This window comes from Ziziphus jujuba, chromosome 5 (assembly GCF_031755915.1).
Source record: "Ziziphus jujuba cultivar Dongzao chromosome 5, ASM3175591v1".
In the NCBI taxonomy this organism is placed as follows: Eukaryota; Viridiplantae; Streptophyta; class Magnoliopsida; order Rosales; family Rhamnaceae; genus Ziziphus; species Ziziphus jujuba.
This window is the reverse complement of record NC_083383.1, coordinates 3,066,309-3,086,789: the sequence shown is the minus strand read 5'-3', so window position 1 is coordinate 3,086,789 and position 20,481 is coordinate 3,066,309. Positions and strand designations below refer to the sequence as shown.

Below are 20,481 nucleotides of genomic sequence, written 5' to 3'. Positions count from 1 at the left end.
AAGAGAATGATAGAAACTGTTGGACTGGATAGTTTGTGGGCTTTGATTAGCTAAGAGATCCTTTTTTATTCAGCAAAACATCATGTTGAATAGTATGTTTTATTTACCTTTAACCCATTCTTTCAAACATTTGACAAAACAGCTGTCTTATAATTTTTCTCTTCTCAATTTGGTTTTTGTTGTGTCCCCTCTTTTTGCACATTCTCATCTATGATTATGATGGCAAACTATATCCATTCATTCCCACCACTACCACCTGAGAAATTTTAGTCTTTCTCTTCTCGGTTTGTGGACTTTTATTACATGCTTGGGGTATACAAAGGTCACAACTGATTAATGAGCAAAATCCATGCCAAACCCAACCATGTCAAGGTGGTTGATAGAGTAAATTTAAAGAACTGGTGTACAAGTGAATCAATAAACATCTATGGACTTCTATATTATAATAAAATATATATTTATAAAAATGAAATACAAAGTGGCTGGATATTACAATTGCTTTATATACAATGGGCAAAAGATAATTTAAAAAAAGAAAAAAAAAAGAAAAAAAAGAGGGGAAAATGGAAGTGTTCGCAGTGTGTATGAACGTGTATCTATCTTGTATATTCTGGGTGATGAGTAAGGCTGAGGATGCAGAAAAAGGGATGTGTTTTTTTGGTCTTATAATGAAACAGTGGAATGTGAATCTGTTGGCTGAAGTCTCTTAAGGAAAAATCATATTCGGCAAAAATCCATCTCACTCACATAGGCAATTCATATTTGTTAAAACTGGAAAAAGAACAAAAATAGTAATGATATTAATACCTTCAGTTAGTGATGTTTTCTAAGTTTTTGTTACTATGAAACGACGTTTGGAGATCTGCCACAACTATCCAACACAATCTCAAACAAATCCGCTTCAGACTCTTCATCAAAATCCAATGCTCGGTTTGTGATGCCTGGATTATTTTGGCTACCTCTGGTTGTAGAGCGATTAAGCCACTGGGAGTCGATTCTTCCCATTGAGAAAAGCTCTTTGCTGTCGTCGTATCCGAGTGCAGCTGCAGGGGAATTTACAGCGGGACCAACGAAGCAAGGATTGGGGGTCCGATGGGCATTTGCGGGTGCATATTTGAAAACGCTTTGCCCAAAATTAACCAGAACCAAAATGTCAGTGTTTGCAGCCAGCGTTGGATAGAGGGGACACCCAAATTCCTCTGCTTTGCAATTCACCACATGGATCAGCTCTGAATCCACCGTGAAGAATACCTTTTTCTGTCTTGGATCAAAACCACAACCAATCACCTTGTCTGTTCTTCCCCATTCTGCTTTTTCTGATTCGAATACAAGTTTCATTCCTGAGAAATAAATCAAAAAAATCATCGGAAAATTTATTTTTATTTTTTTATGAAAACTTCTCCCAACAGCTTGTATTTGGGGTCTGAATCTCGAATATTATAATAGTTCGTTGCAATAAAATATATCAACTAATCTGTTTTGGTGAATAACTCCAAAACCGCATAATAAAAAGAAAAATATTTCCATTCATAATTCAGGACATGTCATATGGTGGACCTTCATTTTATTTTTTCTTTTTAATACACCTTCAAAATGTTGATTATCTTTTAGGCGAGAGATCTAATAGTTTATAAAAGCTTCCTACTTTCCCTTCTCCAAACTGAAAAAAGAAAAAAGAAAAAAAATAAAGAGGAAAAAAAGTTCAGAAAAATAGAAGATTCTCCATTTTCCAAAATCCACAAATTTTAAATCAATCGATAAAAGGAAAGAAAGATAAAATGTCTAGGTGGCAGTGCCGCTTTTCAGAGACAATGCGCAGTCAAAGAACATAAGTAAATTTGTAGTCTGCGTCCACTGTCTTTAAAAGGTAAAGGAAAAGTAAGGAACTGGGTGGGTTTCAGCTTTTTGTCAAAATTGTAACTGCACATTTAATCCTAATGCCTAATGCTAGAGAGAAAGAGCGAGAGAGAGAGTTAAAGAGAATTGGAATTCAATTACCATCAAGATAGACAGAACCATTGGAGCTGAATCCAATGCTTCCTTGGTAGCTTCCAGGAAGTTTCAAAGGAATAGAACCGCCTGCACTGAGTCCTATTGACAACATTACGGCTTCACCTTTGCCATCATCTTTACCCCCCACAACAAGCTTCAATTCCTCATTCATCTTGTTGCTATTCCTATGCAGCAACGATTCCGAATTCGCTTTCGCATGAGAATTCTCCTGTATGAGTTTCGTCTTCTCACCTTCCTTGCCCTTCCCAATGGACTCGTATTCATCACCGCCGCAATGCATGATTGTGATCTCGAAATAGGCTTCTTGTGGGAAAGACGAATTCCCCAAAGGAGGCCCTGGCAAAGGCAGAGCTGTCCTTATCACTGACGCCGCAGCCATTGAATGATTGCCTATATTCAACACCTTCTTCAACCCAGAGTTTAATCTTACCTTCTGCATGAAATCCGCCGATCCCGGACTGATTTCCCAGCTTAATTCCGGTTCTTCATCTCTTCGGAGATCACCAACTGAGCATAATCCCAAAAGCCTTGATCTTGTCGACGGAGACGACATGTAGCCTGTAAAAGCGAATCTAGACCACCCATTCTCCACGGCATCAGTAATGAGCGATGGATGTTCGGACCAACTAAACAAAGGTTTCCCAGAAACCCCTCGTTGAAACATGTAATAACTCCCTGCTCTTCTGGTATCTAAATCAACTCGATGATGATGATTAAGACCCTCTCTGTGAAGCTTGATTATACCGGCTTGTAAGCTCTCTGTCCTGGTGTTGGTGGTGGAGACAATAATTTCTTTGCCTTTTTTATGACGATAGCAGCGCCATGATATCACGACGATAAGAGTTGCTAGAGCTGCGGAACACACTACCAGCACGATGACGACGTGTACCCATTCAAGCATTTCTTCCCTTACTCGATCTCTCTGTGAATTACGTTGTTGTTGTTTTTCTGTTCTGAAAATAAAAACAAAAAAGAAAAAGAAAATAATGCAGGATTGGATTAATTTGTGGGTTTTTGAACAATTTTGGAAAGGAGGAGAGGACTGGGGAAGAAGAAAACAGAGGTGGGCTAAGACTGGTTCAAGAAAGGCAGGAAAGGCGTGGTACAAACAATGAAAGACAGAAAGTTGAGAGGAAGACTAGTATTATTAAACATATAGGGGCATAGAGAGAGCACTTCCTTAGAGATAGAAAATTAAAACGTTTTGAGTACAAAGACTTTGTATTAAATAAATGAGAACCGACAGTCATTAGTCATTAAAAAACGCGTTCGTTGATTCATTAATCTTGTTTTCAAAGGGAAGAGAATGAGAGAGAAAGAGAAAGAGAAAGAGATGCTTAGAATTTGATTGTGCATTAGCACTTCTAGAAAGCCTAAGGGGCCAAATGGCATTTGAGGCTACTTTTTTTTCTCTTTTTTTTTTTTTTTTTTTTTTTCAAATGTCTGACATTTGGAATAGAAGAGGAGACAGTGAAGCTCTTTCAATACCGGGGAGGCGGTGACTGTTAAAATAAAGCGACAGAAACAGCTTCACCCCCAAAAAAAATAAATAAATAAATAAATAAATTTTTAGTAGTACGTGTTGGTAGTTATTTGTCGACTCTGACAGTTAATCTGGTTTTATTACCCTTGTTGGCCTCGTGTATGCTACTGTGGGTAGGCCAAATCATTTTTCTCCTATTCTGCTCCCTTTCCCTTCTCTTCCCCACTATTAAATAAAAAGCAAATCTCTCTCTAAGCCTATAAGGTAATGTGAGTCTTAATATTGACAATCAATAGTCCTCTACATGGGAATTAATGCGACTTGTGAGGATTAATTGGAAATTTAATTAAACATTTATTGTACCATTTTTTTCTTCAGCATTTTAATTAAGAAAAACCAAAAAAAAAAAAAAAAGAAGGCGCATAAAATATTTGTCTCATTTATGTTCTGGCCTTTGTAAAAGTCTAACGGGGCCAGAGTGCAGGAAAGCGACACCACTTCCACTGCTGGCGTTATGTTTGGCCAAGCCAACAGGGGCAGATAGGTGGTGACTGGTGACTAGCATTACCACAAGTTTATAATAAGGTCTTTTTAAGACTAATCAAATTACATATTGTTGAATATTGCTGATCATTCCAATTACAGATATTCTTTTATATGCAATAATGGCAAAGCTATTAGAGAGATTCAATATGTATGCGACAGCAACGGTCCAACACCACCCATATTGCAATGGTGGGTTGAATTTTTCCATAAAAGATAAAATAAAAAGACAATTCAATTTTAAGTGTGGAAGCACTAGCCCATTTATTTCTGACTGCCTACATGGATAAGTATAAATAACCACAAGAAAACAAATTTGAGAATGCTGCGAAAATTTAATTAAAGTCAATAGCTTATGGATAAAATCGTACACTGCATTTTATTTAACAAAACCCAAGACTCAAATTTAATTCATGAACTGGATTTTCACAAGTACTCAACTATAGAGCCCCACAAATTTGTCTACTTATTCCTGTCATCCATCAATAGTATTTATTTAAAACACAAAGCAATTATCTGAATAATTACTTATCATCTTGTGACCAATCATCTTAATTATATTATATCATTCACTTGCCTTTTTTTTTTTTTTTTTTTTGGGTCGGTAGTTGTTGAGAAAAAAAGTTATCATAATTTTTAACATAATTGGCCATGAATCAAGGAGGATATCATTAAAGAGAAATTAGAAGCTTAATTAGGGAGCCTTGTTTTTGCAAATATGAAAGAGGGCAAAGAGAGGTCACCTTTTGTTTGTGTTATATTTTATGAATATATATGGATAATTTACAAATTAAATGAGAGGAAAAATTTGATAAAAAGATTAAGCTCATGGTTATGCTAACACATTCTCTGAATATACCTGTCCTTTTTTGTTCAAAAAATAAATTCTTTTTTTTTTTTTTTTCCTTTCTGGTTTTTAATCTTGGTCAAATAATTAAAGACATCCTTTTATTTTTTCTTTCTCTAATTCTTAAGGAACATTCGAATTAGCCAAAGAAACATGCTTAATTGATTTAGTTGATTGATGGAAAGAAAGAATGAAAGATGGCAGTGGAGTGCAAGTCAATTAGGGAAATAAAGCTGTCTGCTTGCCAATAACAGAAGGCTTTCAAGAAAGAAAAAGAGAAAAGTGAAACAGTGAAGATAAAAAAGAGCAAAGCTACCAACGAGGATTATGACCTGCAAATAGTAAAAGCTTTGGACCGCGGATTATCACCAAGCAAAACCATCTAAGTAAGAGCTCCTCCATTTTGTCTGTCTCTCTTCTCGCAGACATATTTCTGAGTAGCTATGATTGGTTATAGTCCTTAGAGCTTATTGGGAGGATAATTTCGAATTAAGAAAAAAATAGAAATAAAATTGACATGTCACTTAACGTCAATGTTGCATCAGGCAATCTCTAATTTCATTTTATCTGGACATTCTTAACGATGGGATATTTATATCCTGATTCACGATTGTGTTTGTGTATCTATTTTATGTTATTAAAATTATTAATATATATCAAAACGTTAGGTGAGTGTACTTTTATCTCTCAAAAGTAAATTTTAGTTATATATTATGATAAAACATATTTAAAATGTGTGTTCGAGTGGTTTTCTATTAAATCAAACCCATTTGTTATAATAATAATAATAATAATAATATGTATGTGCTTGAAAAATAATCTAGTAGACTAATTGATTTCTTTGGTATTATTTTAATGATAATATATATTAGTTATGATAATTACAATAAGTATTTTTGAACACTTATTTTTAAGGCATTGATTATAAACTATTAAGAATGCGGAAAGTTTATTTAATAAGTCTTACATTTAAATGGTATGACAAGTATTATTATAGTTATTAAATTTGGGGAAAGGAATAAATATTCATTCAGTTAAATTTATACAAAAAAAAAACGACCAAGATGAACGAATCTACATGTAAAAACGAATAAATGTTCATTCAGTTAATTTTCTTCAAGCCCTATTAAGAAACAAAAAAAATTGTTAAATTTCTCCAAGCCCGTAAAAAATCAGAAGGGGATCAAATGGAATATTACTCTTGCCCAAAACAGATACCAAATAGGCCCGGCCCACTAAAGCTCTTATCCTCGTTTTCTGGCACATTAGAGTGGGAAAATCTAGTACCGATAAACGAAGGAGAGGGTTATCATTCAGAAAGCAAAGGCAAAGGCAAAGTAAATGAACCTATGAACCCCCTCTGCAACGCAATAGCAGTAGGAAGCCTCCCCTTTAAACCACTTCTTCCTCCTCCTCTCTTCTGCTGCCCTCACACTCACACTAATAAGCTCCATTCCTCCCATTCTTCCTTTCTCCGACTGCTAGACCTTCCATCAAACACTTACTCCGCAACACTACCTGATAGGTTCAATTTCAGATGGCCAATCAGAGCCTGCCACGCCGCCGACATCGATATGGTCAAGAACAAGCAGGGTGTCTACGCCCCCAAGCAGAAGAAAGTCGTCATCCTCTGGGACCTTGACAACAAGCCCCCTCGTGGACCTCCCTACCAGGCTGCCATGGCGCTCAAGCAGCTCGCCCAACGCTTCGGCGACGTCGTCGATGTCTCCGCCTATGCCAACCGACACGCCTTCATCCACATGCCCCAGTGGGTCCTCGAACAGCGCCGGGAGCGCAAGCAACTGGACATACTGGAGCGCAAGGGCGTGGTCTCACCCTCCGAGCTTTACGTTTGTGGGGTCTGCGGCCGCAAGTGTAAGACCAATTTGGACCTCAAGAAGCACTTCAGGCAGCTCCACGAGCGCGAGCGCCAGAAGAAGCTGAACAGAATGCGATCGCTCAAGGGGAGGAAACGCCAGCGTTACAAAGAGAGGCACATATCAGGGAACCACAAGTACAATGAGGCGGCGAGGACCATAGTCACACCAAAGGTTGGGTACGGCTTGGCTTCGGAATTGAGGCGTGCTGGGGTTTTTGTGAAGACCGTGCAGGATAAACCGCAGGCGGCGGATTGGGCATTGAAGAGACAAATGCAGCACTCGATGAGCCGAGGGATTGATTGGTTGTTTTTGGTCTCTGACGATTCGGATTTCTCGGAGATGTTGAGGAGGGCCAGGGAGGCGAATTTGGGGACGGTGGTTGTTGGGGATTGGGACAGGGCATTGGGAAGGCATGCTGATGTGTGGGTTTCATGGATGGGCGTTGAGAATGGCGAGGTTTCTGAGGAGGATTTGGTGCCCAGAAATAGGAGAAGAAGCGGCATATATGATGGGGATGGTAATGGGTTATTTTCTGTTAAGGGGTTAGATGATGATGACGATGGTGATGATGGTCATTTGGATAGCGTACTCGATGAACTTGTAGTGGCAAGGTCCCAGTTTAATGGTATGAGGATTTCCGTCTTTTCAGAAGGAGAAGAGGAAGAGGTAGATGTTGACTTTATGACAGAAGAAATAGATGAGGACTATCTGCTGGAGGATAGTGACGATGAAGAAATGGATGAAGATGAGAATTTTTGATATGGAAATTAAGGAAATGCAGTTTGTCATGTTATGCAACTTTTTTCATCGGGCCATAGAATTCAGTTGTGGTACTTGTTTTATTTAATTTTTTTTGTTTTTGTTTTAAGGCTAAAAATTATAAATTTGGATGAATTGGAGCAAGATGGAAATAAATAACAAGGGGCTATTCTATAATACGTCATTCATGGTAAGGATGGGATTGGATGTCTTCAGGATGTACAGTGTTGATAATTTGTGCAAAGAATTTATAAGATGTCTCTGACCAGATTCATATGTCTTACCATCTCCATGTTGAAGGTTCAAACTTTTCTCTCTTTAACATTTCCTTTTGGCACTTCCATAAGTATTGACGGTTAGGGTTCTGACCAAAATGATTTGATATGGCTGTTTGATCTAAAGTGTAGTTAGTTTGCTAATTCACCAAATAATTTCCATACCAATGCGACATTGCATCTAAAGTATTGTTTCAGTTTGTTGCTTCCTGTTTATTTTTTGACATGCCGCCCTAAATTGAAGATTACTTGGATTCTACTCAACTAACAAAATAAAAATGCAATTATTTTCTGCTAGTTTGTAATGCTCTGCCATGTATTCTGATTGCATGAATGATGATATGAAACTAGTAGAATAACTAAGGCCTCGGTTGGTGGGTAGAATTGTGCTGAGATAAAAGATAGGATATAACAGAAGTATTTGACGTTAAAAGTTTTTATGTCAATATATGACGTTTATCTGTAAGGAATAAGGATGCAGAATGTGCAAAGACCATTTTGATGGATCATGACATATGTCTTAAATTCACTTATTTGTTGTTAGGTTGACATGGGGTGTCACTACTGCCTGTTTAAATTAAAAAAATAAAATAAAATGATGTATATTGTCTGTATCATTGAGGAAGCATGCTATCGTTTGTGCTAAAGGTGCTATGAGTCCAAAGAACATCCAAAAGAAGAATCTTAGATTGTGTGAACAATACTGAATACACTATCATGGAGAGTTGAGATGTGGTTTTTAGATGAGTGGATAGGAATAAAGGCTGAATTGTAACTGGAGAGTATCTGATTTTACAAGTTGGGGAAAAGAAATTTTGAACGCTAGTTTCCATTGGTAGTACTTGCAACTAGTTTTAGGTCAGAGAGTAGAACTTAAAAAACAATAAGATAAGGGCAAAATATTGGTCTAAGTGACCAATTTTTTGGAGTTTGTACTACATAATGAGACCTTTCGGTAATTTTTATAAAAGGAGTCATCATATAGGACACAAGAAAATCTACCAGGTGGCCCAACCTTCTAGTCCTGTGGTCAAGTGGATGAGTTGTGTCCACCATGTTACAGGTTCGAGAAGAGGCAGGCACAAACAAAACAAACAACCAGAAGAAAATCTACCAGGTGGAATAAAAGACTATTAAGAAGGGAGCAAGGACTCGGCATAATCTGTGTTTCAACATTTGATTTTCCCTAGAGTAGTTCAGTTTGAATGAGGCAGGCTATCTAAAAGGAGACTAGAGTATATGAATTTGCATGCATTTGACACCAATCGGGATGGTATCACTATCAACCATTTATATATTGCCTTTCTCTGTTTAGATGTATTTGAGTTCTAAAGTTCAATGAAAATATTTTGTTCTTTCATGAATAAAATACACTGATTACTGATACATTGGTCCTAGATCCAGAGATTTTGAATAGATGAATTTGTTGTAATGTATCTTTTATGTTTCTATACTTATTTTGTTTATTTTTCTCCCATCACCAAGCAACCATAATTATAATAATGGATTTGCCGAATTGCTGTACTGTACATTTGATTGATCATAACTTGTACACTTATTATTATGTCGTTTTGTGGAAATCTTGTCATGGAATTTAATCATGAAGATCTGGGCTCGAGTGATTCTTGAAAATGAGCAGATCTTCCATGCTAGGGTAATACCGGTATAATTTCATTGTAATAATAGCATTATTTTGTGAAATCTGCGTACCTGCTAAAATCACAATGGATATAATATTAATACAGTGACCAAGAGTTACCACTTTGCAAGGTTACTTGTACAAATATTTTTTATATGCATTCAACGATCCAGACCGAAAGGAGTCCTTTTCAGCATAGTGGAGGTTTCTGACTCTTAAAGCTTAAAGATTTGATTTGGAGGTCAGGTCCAATGCTTCGGCAAGGTTACTCTCAACTCAGAACATTACCTGTATATTCAAAAAAATCTAATAAAAAGGTTGATTGCTCCATTTTGTCTTTAGTACTTGTGGTGCATATAAGGATTTGGTTTTGTAGAGTTTATCTTCTGGGTAACAAATTTGATAATATTTCTTCAATGATTTATATTTTTGAAATAGTTGATTCATTATACTACTTAGACCTGCTCCTTGTGGAACTGAAATTATACAAGGTTTGCCATTCATCATACTTCCATAATTATATATCTGCGTTGGTTCGGCTTAAGCATAATGGTTGCTAGCCAAATACAAAAAATTGTAAAAATTAAAAGCTTAGGCATAATAATTGGGATAGGTGACGGCATTACTGGTGGAGTGGGAGCTCCGGAAGTCGCAGGTTGTTTTTTTTTTTTTTTAATTATTATTTTTTATTTCTATATTTGCTGGAGTCGCAGGATAGGTGCTTCTATAATACAGTGGAGGCTGACCACTAACAGGGTGGTTTGTCAGCACTCAGCAGCCAGGCTCTTTTTTTTTTCTTTTTCTTTTTTTTCTTTTGTTTTTTTTAAAATGAACTCTCACACTTAGGACTTAATTAATGACGGACGACTGGAGAGTAATTTTATATACATATATAAGTCTTAGGACCTGATTGGTCAATTGCTTTTTAAAAGTGTTTTGTTAGAATAATTCTCCAAAACATTTATGTCTCCATTGGTTTCTGAAAACAATTTTTTGAAAACAAAATTAGGAAAGAACGTTTTTTCGTTTCCTTTGTTTAGGAAACAATTTTAACAAAATTTTGTACCCTGCAATGGGATTGGAGTCCCCTGGACGATGTCGGAGTTCAGGACATCTCGAGTAGGGCAACATTGGCAACATTTTGAATGCTGGGGTGTCGGAGTTCAGGAAATTTTGAATAGGGCTGGGCTTTGGGATTTTAATCGATTTCACACACGCATTGTTGTTCCTTAACAATAGAAGACTTTCTCTCTCTCCTCTTTTTTTTTTTTTTTTATAAATTTTTTTTTTCTATTTTAAAAATAATGTTTAAAATAGCAAAGCCGAACCCTTATGTTTTTTCCAAAAGTTGGAATAAATAATATTATTTTGATGGTTTTTTTTTTTTTTTTGTGGGTTAAATCGAGGATATCTCCCATACAAATAGTTGTGTAGCACTTAAAAAAAAAAAAAATTGTGTATCATTTGTCTATTTAACTTTTAGCTTTTACGAATCACTAAAAATAAAATAAACTCTTTAAAGCTTTTTACAAATGTATGTAATAATCTAAGACGTACATACTCAAAAACGTTTATGAAGGAAAAATCATTTATATATATTTAGAGAAATATATAATCTTTTTATTTTTATTTTTTTATTAGTAGAGAAATATGTAATCAAACATCTAATAATCATCTAAACTTGATGGGGATGTAAGCAGCAGGCAAGACTTGGTGCAAGAGACGGTTCAGGAGTTGCAGAAGAATTTCGTTACAGCACAATAGGCCCTGCCACTGCACACACAATGTACCTCCGATTTTTTATTTCTATTTTTAAATTTTTTGATGTTCAATTGTCGCTCAAATTTGAACGGAGTAAGATCATCTAAAATCAGGACATCAATGTAAGATATTTTAGGAATAATACTTATTTCAGAATCCTACATTATTAAAAATATATATATATATATATATTCCACCATTAAAATTCTAAGTCTCGTACAAAAAATTAATGAAAACCATTTAACTTAGAATTTTACATTATTAAAAACAATATTCCACCACTAAAATTCTAAATCTCGTAAAAAAAAATTAATGAAATTATTTAAATTATAATATCACCTAAAATTTCATGAATAATTGAAGGATTTTTTTATTTTAAAAAAACAATATATTTACCCCAATATTCTTCATGTTGCGTGCTGTTTTCACTTTGCTACATATCTATCGCAAGGGGGACACTTTCTCCGTTTTACAACTCTCGCTCATCTGTCCAATCAAATCAATGATAAAGAAGCGACCCCAAAAAAGAAAAAAAAAGAAAAGGATCAATGACAAAGAAACAGGCGCACCCAACAACGAAAGGAACCGAAATAATTAGTTTTTGCATTTTTTTTTTTATGTTAATTATTTTAATTAAAAATTAATGCTGCCGACTGGAATGTGGAAATTGGGCATGCGGTTAGGCCAACACCCATAACACTCAGTGTCCGGCTTCCCAAAATCATCCTTATCAATACTTTCCACAAATAAAACAATTTCCGCATACTATTCCTCCTCTTCCTCATCCATTTCCTATTTGCTTGCTGCCCACAAAATACACACACTTATTTCCATGATGATGTAAGTGTCTCTTTTGGCTTCTTCCTTGTCGACAATCAAATAGTACCGCCTCCTCACCACCATATACCACAGACCACTACTTGTGTCCCTCCTTAATAAATATCCATTTTTCAAACTCATTTTCATTAAACAGTTGTTTCTAATAAACTAATAATGGGTTTTGGATGTTCTCAATGCATTCATTATAAAAGAAGAGTGTGGGTTTTGCCACAACATACAATATATGCACACACACATTGAAAGCAGCCCCCACTTCCTCTCGATTCCTCATGATTATTTTGCTGCTCTTAGACGGCGAGGCGGCATGTTAAATTGAAATTGAAGTTTTCAGTTTTCCAAGGTGTTGAAGTCAATAGCTCAATTGACAAATTGACCAACCATTATTGGTTGTTATCCATAACCACTATACATGTGACACGTGTTCTAATCATGTTTCAGCGCCACCTAAACAGTAAAGCCAGTCCTTAATAAATTGATGTAAGAAAACCTAGAAGGTGGTATAATAAAATACACATAGATATATAGATTAAGCGAAAAATATATATATATTGATTAAAATAACTGGGAAGGGAATCAAATTAGGTTATTCTATTTAGCTAGTTTTTGCTATTTCCACCACAAAGGGTTGGTCATTGCGTGGACGGAAAGTCGTTCTCAAACCCCATCCATCCATCCATCACCGACCTTTGGCTATCTCCCTCTCTCTATCTAAAAAACGTTGATCCACTTGTCCACCAAGCAAAACCTGATAACATATTGATGATAATCAATCCAAAAATTTGAAAAATAAATACACACACACGCACACACAAGGATTATAATATATCATCTTTCAAGTTATTTGCGGTTTGACAAAAAAAACCTTACCTTGGCACAAAGCAAGGGAAGCGAAGTGAGAGTTAGAAGCAGTTTTGATTGCGTAAACGAGGCGGAACTATACATACATCAACGTCGGCGCACTCTCACAAGCCCACAAAAACCGCTGCGTGGATTTTTTTAGAAAATAAATAAACTACAAAATAGATTTTAGACTCACATACGCAGTAGTCCCACAGAGAGAGAGAGAGAGAGAGAGAGAGGCTGCCAAAAACCAACATAACATAAAATAGCAATAAAGCTTAACATATAAATATAAAAACAGTACTATTACATAAAGAGAGAGAGGGAGAGAGGTGGGAGGTGATGGAATATGTCGGCCAGTTTTGGATTTATCTTTAAGAGATATCAACGTGGCGGCCGTTCCCAGACGACAGACTAGCAGCCAAGTAGGAAACTGATGCCCTCTGCCTCTTTGCACTTCACCCTTCCACACCCTCCCCACCCCTTTATATATTTAACCTATTTATTGATTTCACTTCTAATTCTTCTCTCCTCCCATTTTAGGTGGTGGCTTTTTATTTTATTTTTTATTTCTTTTTTGGTTATATATACATATATATTTATATATCATTTAATTTTGGTAGAAGAGCTTGTGTGTTCCTTATGATGGAAGGAGATTGTTGTTCCACTTCTTCAACATCGACGACGACGACAACGAGCAGCTCCGAGAAGCGAAAGCAAAGACATAATAGTAATAATCATCGTCATCATCAACACCAAGTAGAAAAGCCTTATAGAGGAATAAGGATGAGGAAGTGGGGAAAGTGGGTAGCGGAAATTAGAGAACCAAACAAGAGGTCTAGGATTTGGCTTGGTTCTTACACCACTCCGATAGCCGCCGCCAGAGCCTACGACATCGCAGTTTTCTACCTCCGAGGACCTTCCGCTCGTCTTAACTTCCCGGAACTAATATTCCAAGAAGACCAACTACTCCTCCACGACAGGTCTGCTGCTTCCATTCGCAAAAAAGCCACCGAAGTCGGTGCTAAGGTTGATGCTATCCAAACCGCTCTTCATGCTCCATCGCAACCCAAATCCAATCCCAAGCCCGACTTAAACGCATATCCGGACCCGGAAAACTCGGATGAAGATTGACAGAGATGAAACCATATTCAAATAAGTTAACTGTCCATATATAGATAGTCCTTTTTTTTTTTTTTTTTTTTTCTTTTTTCTTCTTCCTATCTTTTCTCTTCTTTTTTTTTTTTTTTTTTTTTTTTTGTTGGAGGGGGGTTTATCTTTTAATTAGGTCGTGAAGGTGGTAGTGAAAGCGTGAACAAAATTATTACAAGTAGAGAACCAGAAAAAATGGAATCAAAAGGATTCTGTTGGATTCGGTAAACGTATATATACGTTCATGATTGTAATCACAAACAAGCTAATATATATATATATATATAAAAGCCAGTCAATGAATGAATCAATCAATATATATAGTATAACTTAGATTATAGTTGGTTGATCGTGGATCAATTGTAATTCTCATATGATATAATTTCCAGCATGACTTAGATATAGTTAGTTGATCGTGGATCAATTGTATTCTCATATAATTTAATTTCCATGTTTGGTTTCATCTGAATTTAATTTATAAGTGATTATATACATACAGTTTGAATTTAAGATATTATTCGATGCAAATTATATATAAGAAGAAAAAGAATAGGGAAAGGAATGAAAAAAGATGATACAAAAATATATATATATATTTAAAAAAAAGGGGAAAAGAAAGAAGGTAGGAAGAGCATGGATGGATGGATGGATGGATGGATGGGCGGTGGGGGAGTGGAGGTGTGCTTCTAAACTGGGGTTGCTGCATATAAGTTTCAGAGTTGCCAAACAAAAACAAGCAGATAAGGAGATAAGGGTGAGTTGGGGCACCAAGAACCGGTTCTCATGACGTGAGTATGGACACCACAAGGCAATGAAATCAAAGTATGAGAGAGAGAGAGAGCGAGAGAGTGGTCCTCAATCAGCGAGGCTGTCAATGTCATTAGGAGGGTATGGTGGAAGCTTACGATAGCGTTTTGTTTACTGGTGATGATGAAAGTGCGCGGTTGGTTGGATTTGTATGCTTTTATTACATATTTATTTATTTATTATCATTTAAATACATATCTATTTTTTTTTTTTTTAAGTTTTTGATAATAAGATGTTTTCGTCAATAAGTTAATTTATATATGGTCCAAGTATGGAGGAGACCTACAATGTGCATACGTTGTGGATGCTCTATGCTTTTTCATATGGACGGTTCCTTTTTAATGGTTTCTTGTACCCAAAATCTACGGCTGCCCAACTGTCCTCTAATCATTTTTGACTTTCTTTTGTTTTTTTCTATTACAATTAATAAAATCCCCGCGCTGATAATGGATCTTGTAGTTCACTACCCATCTCCATGTACTAGTTTTCTTCTTATTATTATTTTTTTATTATTTCTACTAAATAAAAACTTTACAACGATATATAATAAACTGATTACATTAATGGATGATCAATTATTTTTCTTAAAATATATATATATATATATATGTTATCTGTATGCTCATGATCAAATTTTATGGGTTTGATGATAATATTTTAAATTTGGTATGTCACTAAAAAAAAAAAAAAATGTCTTTTTTCCTTTTGTTTTTGACCAGAGGAAACTAGTAATTATTTTCTCATAATTGTGTGTGGGTCGGCGCTATGACTAAATAATTGTGTTGGAGTGCTATAAAAGTTGCCTTTCATCAGGCGACCAAGGCAATATGTTCACATCTATATTCACTGAAGAAGAGGAAATATGTTCACACAAAAGCGTTTTGAGAAGTGAATCCTCCAAATGATGCAATTTTTTTAACCTCTCGCTGTCAATTTCAGGTATATGCAAGAGAAATTAATAAAAAAATAATAATAATTGTCTTCAATTTGAATTTTTCCAGCATTAATATTTTCGAAATGGAATAAAAAGAAATAAATAAATAACCGCCACCACCGTCACGAACGATTCAATTGCACTTATTGATTAACAGAACTAGTTTAGTGGGAGCGGATTGTCTCTGTCTAAAGATTTGACAGAAATTGGTATCCAAATATGGTAAGTGGATTGCTAGTTGAGAACAAATATGTTAAAAAAAAAAAAAAAAAAAGTCGGTTCCGCTTAAGCCACAAGTGCACAACACAGCACAGGGAATATAAAAATGACGGTGAAAATAGTTTCCTACACGACTGACAAGGATGTATTTCTAAAATTTGATTGGATTACTCCAATTTTGCTTTTAACTCCTTAAACATTTTATTATGGAAAATCAAACAAGCAGAGGAATCACAAAGATTATATATGACAACAATATGCATAAAATTGCGCAATTAATGGAAGGGTAAAGTGTGAGAAATTCCAAAACAGGTGTTCCTTCCTAAATGTGCTCTGTGCTGGAATATGATCCTTCTGGAATTTCTGCTTTCCCTTACGACATGGAAAAATTAGTTCACTTGGGACATTTGTCACAAGGTTGTCACCTCCTATGGGGTAAACATCAAACCTAAACCCAATTAGGTTCCGAAGTGAAAATGATCATTTTCTAAATCTCTTCAGTATGTGGCAGAAGCAGGTAGTTCGACTCACTTACACCACCAAAAGCAAAAACCATATGGAATATTTATTATTCATTCGGGGCATAAAAAAAAGTTATGTGATGCAGATATTATTCCACGGTCTTACATTACCATTTAGCTCCCAACATCTCCAGTCAAAATGGTTAGTTTGATATTTCCACAATGGGCTAGCATTGGAGAGAAAAAAAAAAAAGGTTTAATCCGTGAATGCATCAATGAATACAGAATCCACCAGAGCTATCACATTTGACTTTTATGCTACATACATTTGGTCAATGCAAGAAATTCATAGAAGCAGCGATATTCAAGGAAAATTAAACATACTCTGTTCCTCTTAACCCAAAAATAAAAAATAAAAAAAGAACTCCACTAATATCCACCGCAAGAAAGGGTAAGAAATTAGCAGAAATTATTTCATTTTGACATTGTTTATGCAACATGGTTCATTTAGGCTGCGAATAATCAAAGCAGCCAATTTATTGTAAATAGAACGACCAAAGATAGTGATTGATACGATGGGAAAGCATGAATATGAGAATATAAACACGGCCACACTAGCTGTGATTCAAAAATTTATGTTCATCTTTTATATGAAAAGATAGCAAGCAGGGCAGACATAGCACGTGTTCAAAGTTTTGGTGGTGATACATGGTCAATGGTTATTGCTCACCACATACAGGGAAAGAAGGTAGTTGGGTGGCAGTGATAGAAGCACTGCTGGCACTAATAATAGTTGATTAGATCTGAAAACATGAAAGTCTTTAAGATATTTCATAAGTAGCGTTTTAATTGAGTTGGAAAGAAAAATATCAATCTAATAAGGTCTTTCACTAATTAAATAGAGATAATATGGGATTGACATAAACCAATGAACTGAACCAAACTATAGGCTATAGTCCTTCAACAATAGCTATCAGTTTCCCCAAAAAAAAAAACAAAAAAAAGGCTTCCAAAGTGTGAAAAAAGGAGAATTGATTCAAGAGAAGGAATAAAATTATTAAAAAAGTAAATGTACTACGAGAAATAGTGGTAAATGGTCATTAAGGGCACATCTCTACCAGTTGAGAGGATACCAATCACCTTAAAGATCTACTAAACCATCTTTCTGTTCAAGTTAGAACTGCAAACCATCTTTCTGTTCAAGTTAGAACTGGTCTTCTAGTCTATACATTATACATGGTGGTATGTTATGCTTTTGTTTTCAATATGCGAATAGAAAGTACAAATAGTGGTATGTTATGCTTAAAGATCTGACAGACCATCTCTCTGTTCAAGCTGGAACAGGTCTTCTAGTCTATACATTATACATGGTGGTATGTTATGCTTTTGTTTTCAATATGCGAATAGAAAGTACAAATATTACTCAGTTTTCCTTTGGAAATTGTCCTTAGTAACTAGTAATTACTAACTATCTCTGCCAGCTGGGCCTAGTGTCCTACAATTTCCTTCAGTATGCCATTGGTAAAATTCTTTACCCATTAAAGATGAACTTCCATTGTATAGTTCTACCATATGGTGGATTTTACCATTTTCTCTGGCCTGGAAAATTAATGGCAAAGAAGTTCACAGCTATCATACAATGAAGATCATTTTCGCTGATCACAACTAATTAGAGAAATTTTTGAACCACTTAGACCACAAAGACTAACATCATCATTGGTGTAGCATATATATATATATATATATATACATATATATAACAGTTCATCATTTTGAAAATTAAAAGGTGCCAATAAATGCATTAAAAAAAAAAAAAAAAAAAAAAGGAGGTAAGCAGTCTGAAAGCATGAAAGATAAGGTAAAGAAAAAATCTGCTCGACTTTGCAACATATTTGTTACAGCAACTACACATAACAAAAATATATGGTTTTCATTATTGAATTATTTTTAGCACTTTAAGCTTCTGCGAATATCTTAACTATACATGTTAAATTATATATAAGAAATTAGAGTTCAATGTAATAATTGATGAATACCCTGCTTCATGTTGTAACAGATTTGGTACAGCAGCTTGCCAAATCACAAATATATATATGATTTTCATTATTGAATTATTTTTAGCACTTTAAGCTTCTGATAACATCTTAAAGAAAAATGTCAAATTATCTATGGGAAATTAGAGTTCAATGTAACAATCGTTAAATTACCTTCCTTTCATAAGGCTATATTGTGTGAGTCTGAAAACCTAGGCCAATCGAAAATTAAGGCATGAAAGTCTGTTGAGGCATAGTCATTCATGCTCATCAAAGACACAAAAATTTGAGGCATAGTCATTCATACTCATCAAAGACACAAAAATTGGAGCAAAACAAATGTGGGCTAGAATTGGCAGAGTTTTCTTTTTTTTTTTTTTTTTTTTGCTTATATGCTTCTATCAGTAATCTGATAATGAACTTATACCAGCATAAGTTAAGCTGAGATAAGAATGGCAGCCTATCCCTTTCAAATAGCTAATAATTCAGTAAAAACCTTGATAAACTAAATACCTCCTAAAGATATTTCTAAATTTATCAATTGCTTTAAAATTTAATGCAAGTACGCTTCACATTCACATGTTCAAGAGCATTAGTTATATGCCCATTTCCAACGAAACTTAGACGAAATTAAAAAAACCAATAGTCATTCACTTTTTGATTGATCAAAAAGTATTATTAAGTAGAAATTCAAATTAAGCATCAATTTTGATTGAAACCTGAATAAATGAAAGCATGCTCAGACGAATCTCGGCCTCTGTAGATAACAGAAGAAAACGATGACTCGAGCACCACCGATGAACATGTAAAAGAGCTTTTGATTTGATGAGTGCCTTAATTCGTTTCTGTTTTAAAGAAAACGGGTTTTACATGTGAGACTGAGAGTGGGCCATGGTTTCAAGTTGATCCAAGTAAACCTCTGAGTCTGATCCGACTCGAGCCACAAAAGTTTGTTTGTAATTGAGGCCTGGACCAGGCCACACCGAAAAGACAACAAATTTTGTAAGCCCAACATGACCACGTTTATGCCATCGTCGCCATTATGACCAAACATTAAATATATTTATTTAATCAAAGAAATAACATTTTATATGAAGACTTTAAACAAGAACCTTTATATATATATATATATATATTAAAGTAATATGATTGATGAGTTTGTTGTTAAGTCACACCCATTAGTTGTACCTTTTTCTTTTGAGAAGTGCCAAGACGATGTCATAATGTCACACATTATATTACACGAACTTATACTTTGTGTATTTTAAGCGTGTGTAGCGCTTTGCTTATGATTATTATATACATATACCATAATGTCTTACAAAGTATTAATCATTAAGTATAATTTTTTTTCACATGATCATTGTTTATAATTAAATGGTTTTAGTATGAAGCTTTAATAAAGCTTTACAATCTTGCTTATATTTTCCCTATTAAACTGAGAATGATTTTAAATTTGATTAGTCATATTTATTTCTTGCAAAAACCAAATAATTGCGCCTGTCAAGCTAATAATTAATTTGCAGCTCTATAATTTAGAATGGAATTATTTTGACTTATGGAAAAAAATATATACATATATATATAGATATTCATGAAAATTTTTAATATCTTATTCCTAATGTCTTTCTATGGGTTCCGTTATATGTTGATCATTTATATATCAATCCCTTTTCCTATTTGGAGAATATCTTTAGCCAAGATCCCACACTATGTCTTCAGGCCAAAAAAGGAAGAAACAAAAATTAACCGTCATCTTGTCCTTCACAAAGTGGAGCTCAACTTTTTATTTTTTCTTTTTCTCCATACAATTTCAACTCATATAATATGAAAAGTTCGTTCTCATCTTAATACCACTAAGCCTCACCAAAGTCGCTGTTGTTGCTGTTTTTTTTGTTTTTTTTAGTTATTGTCTTTTTGCCCTTTAGCTTGCTCACTTTCAACAAAGTGAATACTAATATATTATCTCTTTATAGGTAGGGCTAATACATTAGA

The 20,481-nt window shown here is 34.9% G+C and overlaps 3 protein-coding genes across 3 annotated transcripts; 2 read left to right on the top strand and 1 right to left on the bottom strand.

Moving 5' to 3' along the window:
* Positions 1–330: 330 nt before the first annotated feature.
* Positions 331–3,264, bottom strand: LOC107419972 (uncharacterized). Its single transcript, XM_016028817.4, has 2 exons — positions 1,999–3,264; positions 331–1,340 (listed from the first exon to the last, which is right to left on the bottom strand). Exons 1-2 carry the CDS (start codon positions 2,912–2,914, stop codon positions 841–843), a joined length of 1,416 nt encoding a protein of 471 aa, XP_015884303.3. The 5' UTR covers positions 2,915–3,264; the 3' UTR covers positions 331–840.
* A 2,794-nt stretch (positions 3,265–6,058) lies between these two features.
* On the top strand, positions 6,059–7,808 carry LOC107419957 (uncharacterized). The gene has a single exon (XM_016028800.4). It carries the CDS (start codon positions 6,074–6,076, stop codon positions 7,523–7,525), a length of 1,452 nt encoding a protein of 483 aa, XP_015884286.4. The 5' UTR covers positions 6,059–6,073; the 3' UTR covers positions 7,526–7,808.
* Positions 7,809–13,162: 5,354 nt separating this feature from the next.
* Positions 13,163–14,495, top strand: LOC107419959 (ethylene-responsive transcription factor RAP2-1-like). The gene is made up of 2 exons (XM_016028802.4): positions 13,163–13,305; positions 13,504–14,495. The coding sequence occupies exon 2, from the start codon at positions 13,523–13,525 to the stop codon at positions 14,012–14,014; it is 492 nt and encodes a 163-aa protein (XP_015884288.1). The 5' UTR covers positions 13,163–13,305; positions 13,504–13,522; the 3' UTR covers positions 14,015–14,495.
* Positions 14,496–20,481: the final 5,986 nt, after the last annotated feature.

Coding starts and splice junctions, on each gene's coding strand:
- LOC107419957 (XM_016028800.4), top strand. CDS start 6,074: ATGGAATATTACTCTTGCCCAAAACAGATACCAAATAGGCCCGGCCCA.
- LOC107419972 (XM_016028817.4), bottom strand. CDS start 2,914: ATGCTTGAATGGGTACACGTCGTCATCGTGCTGGTAGTGTGTTCCGCA. Junction 1,341..1,998: donor TGGTTCTGTCTATCTTGATG/GTAATTGAATTC, acceptor TTTATTTCTCAG/GAATGAAACTTGTATTCGAA.
- LOC107419959 (XM_016028802.4), top strand. CDS start 13,523: ATGATGGAAGGAGATTGTTGTTCCACTTCTTCAACATCGACGACGACG.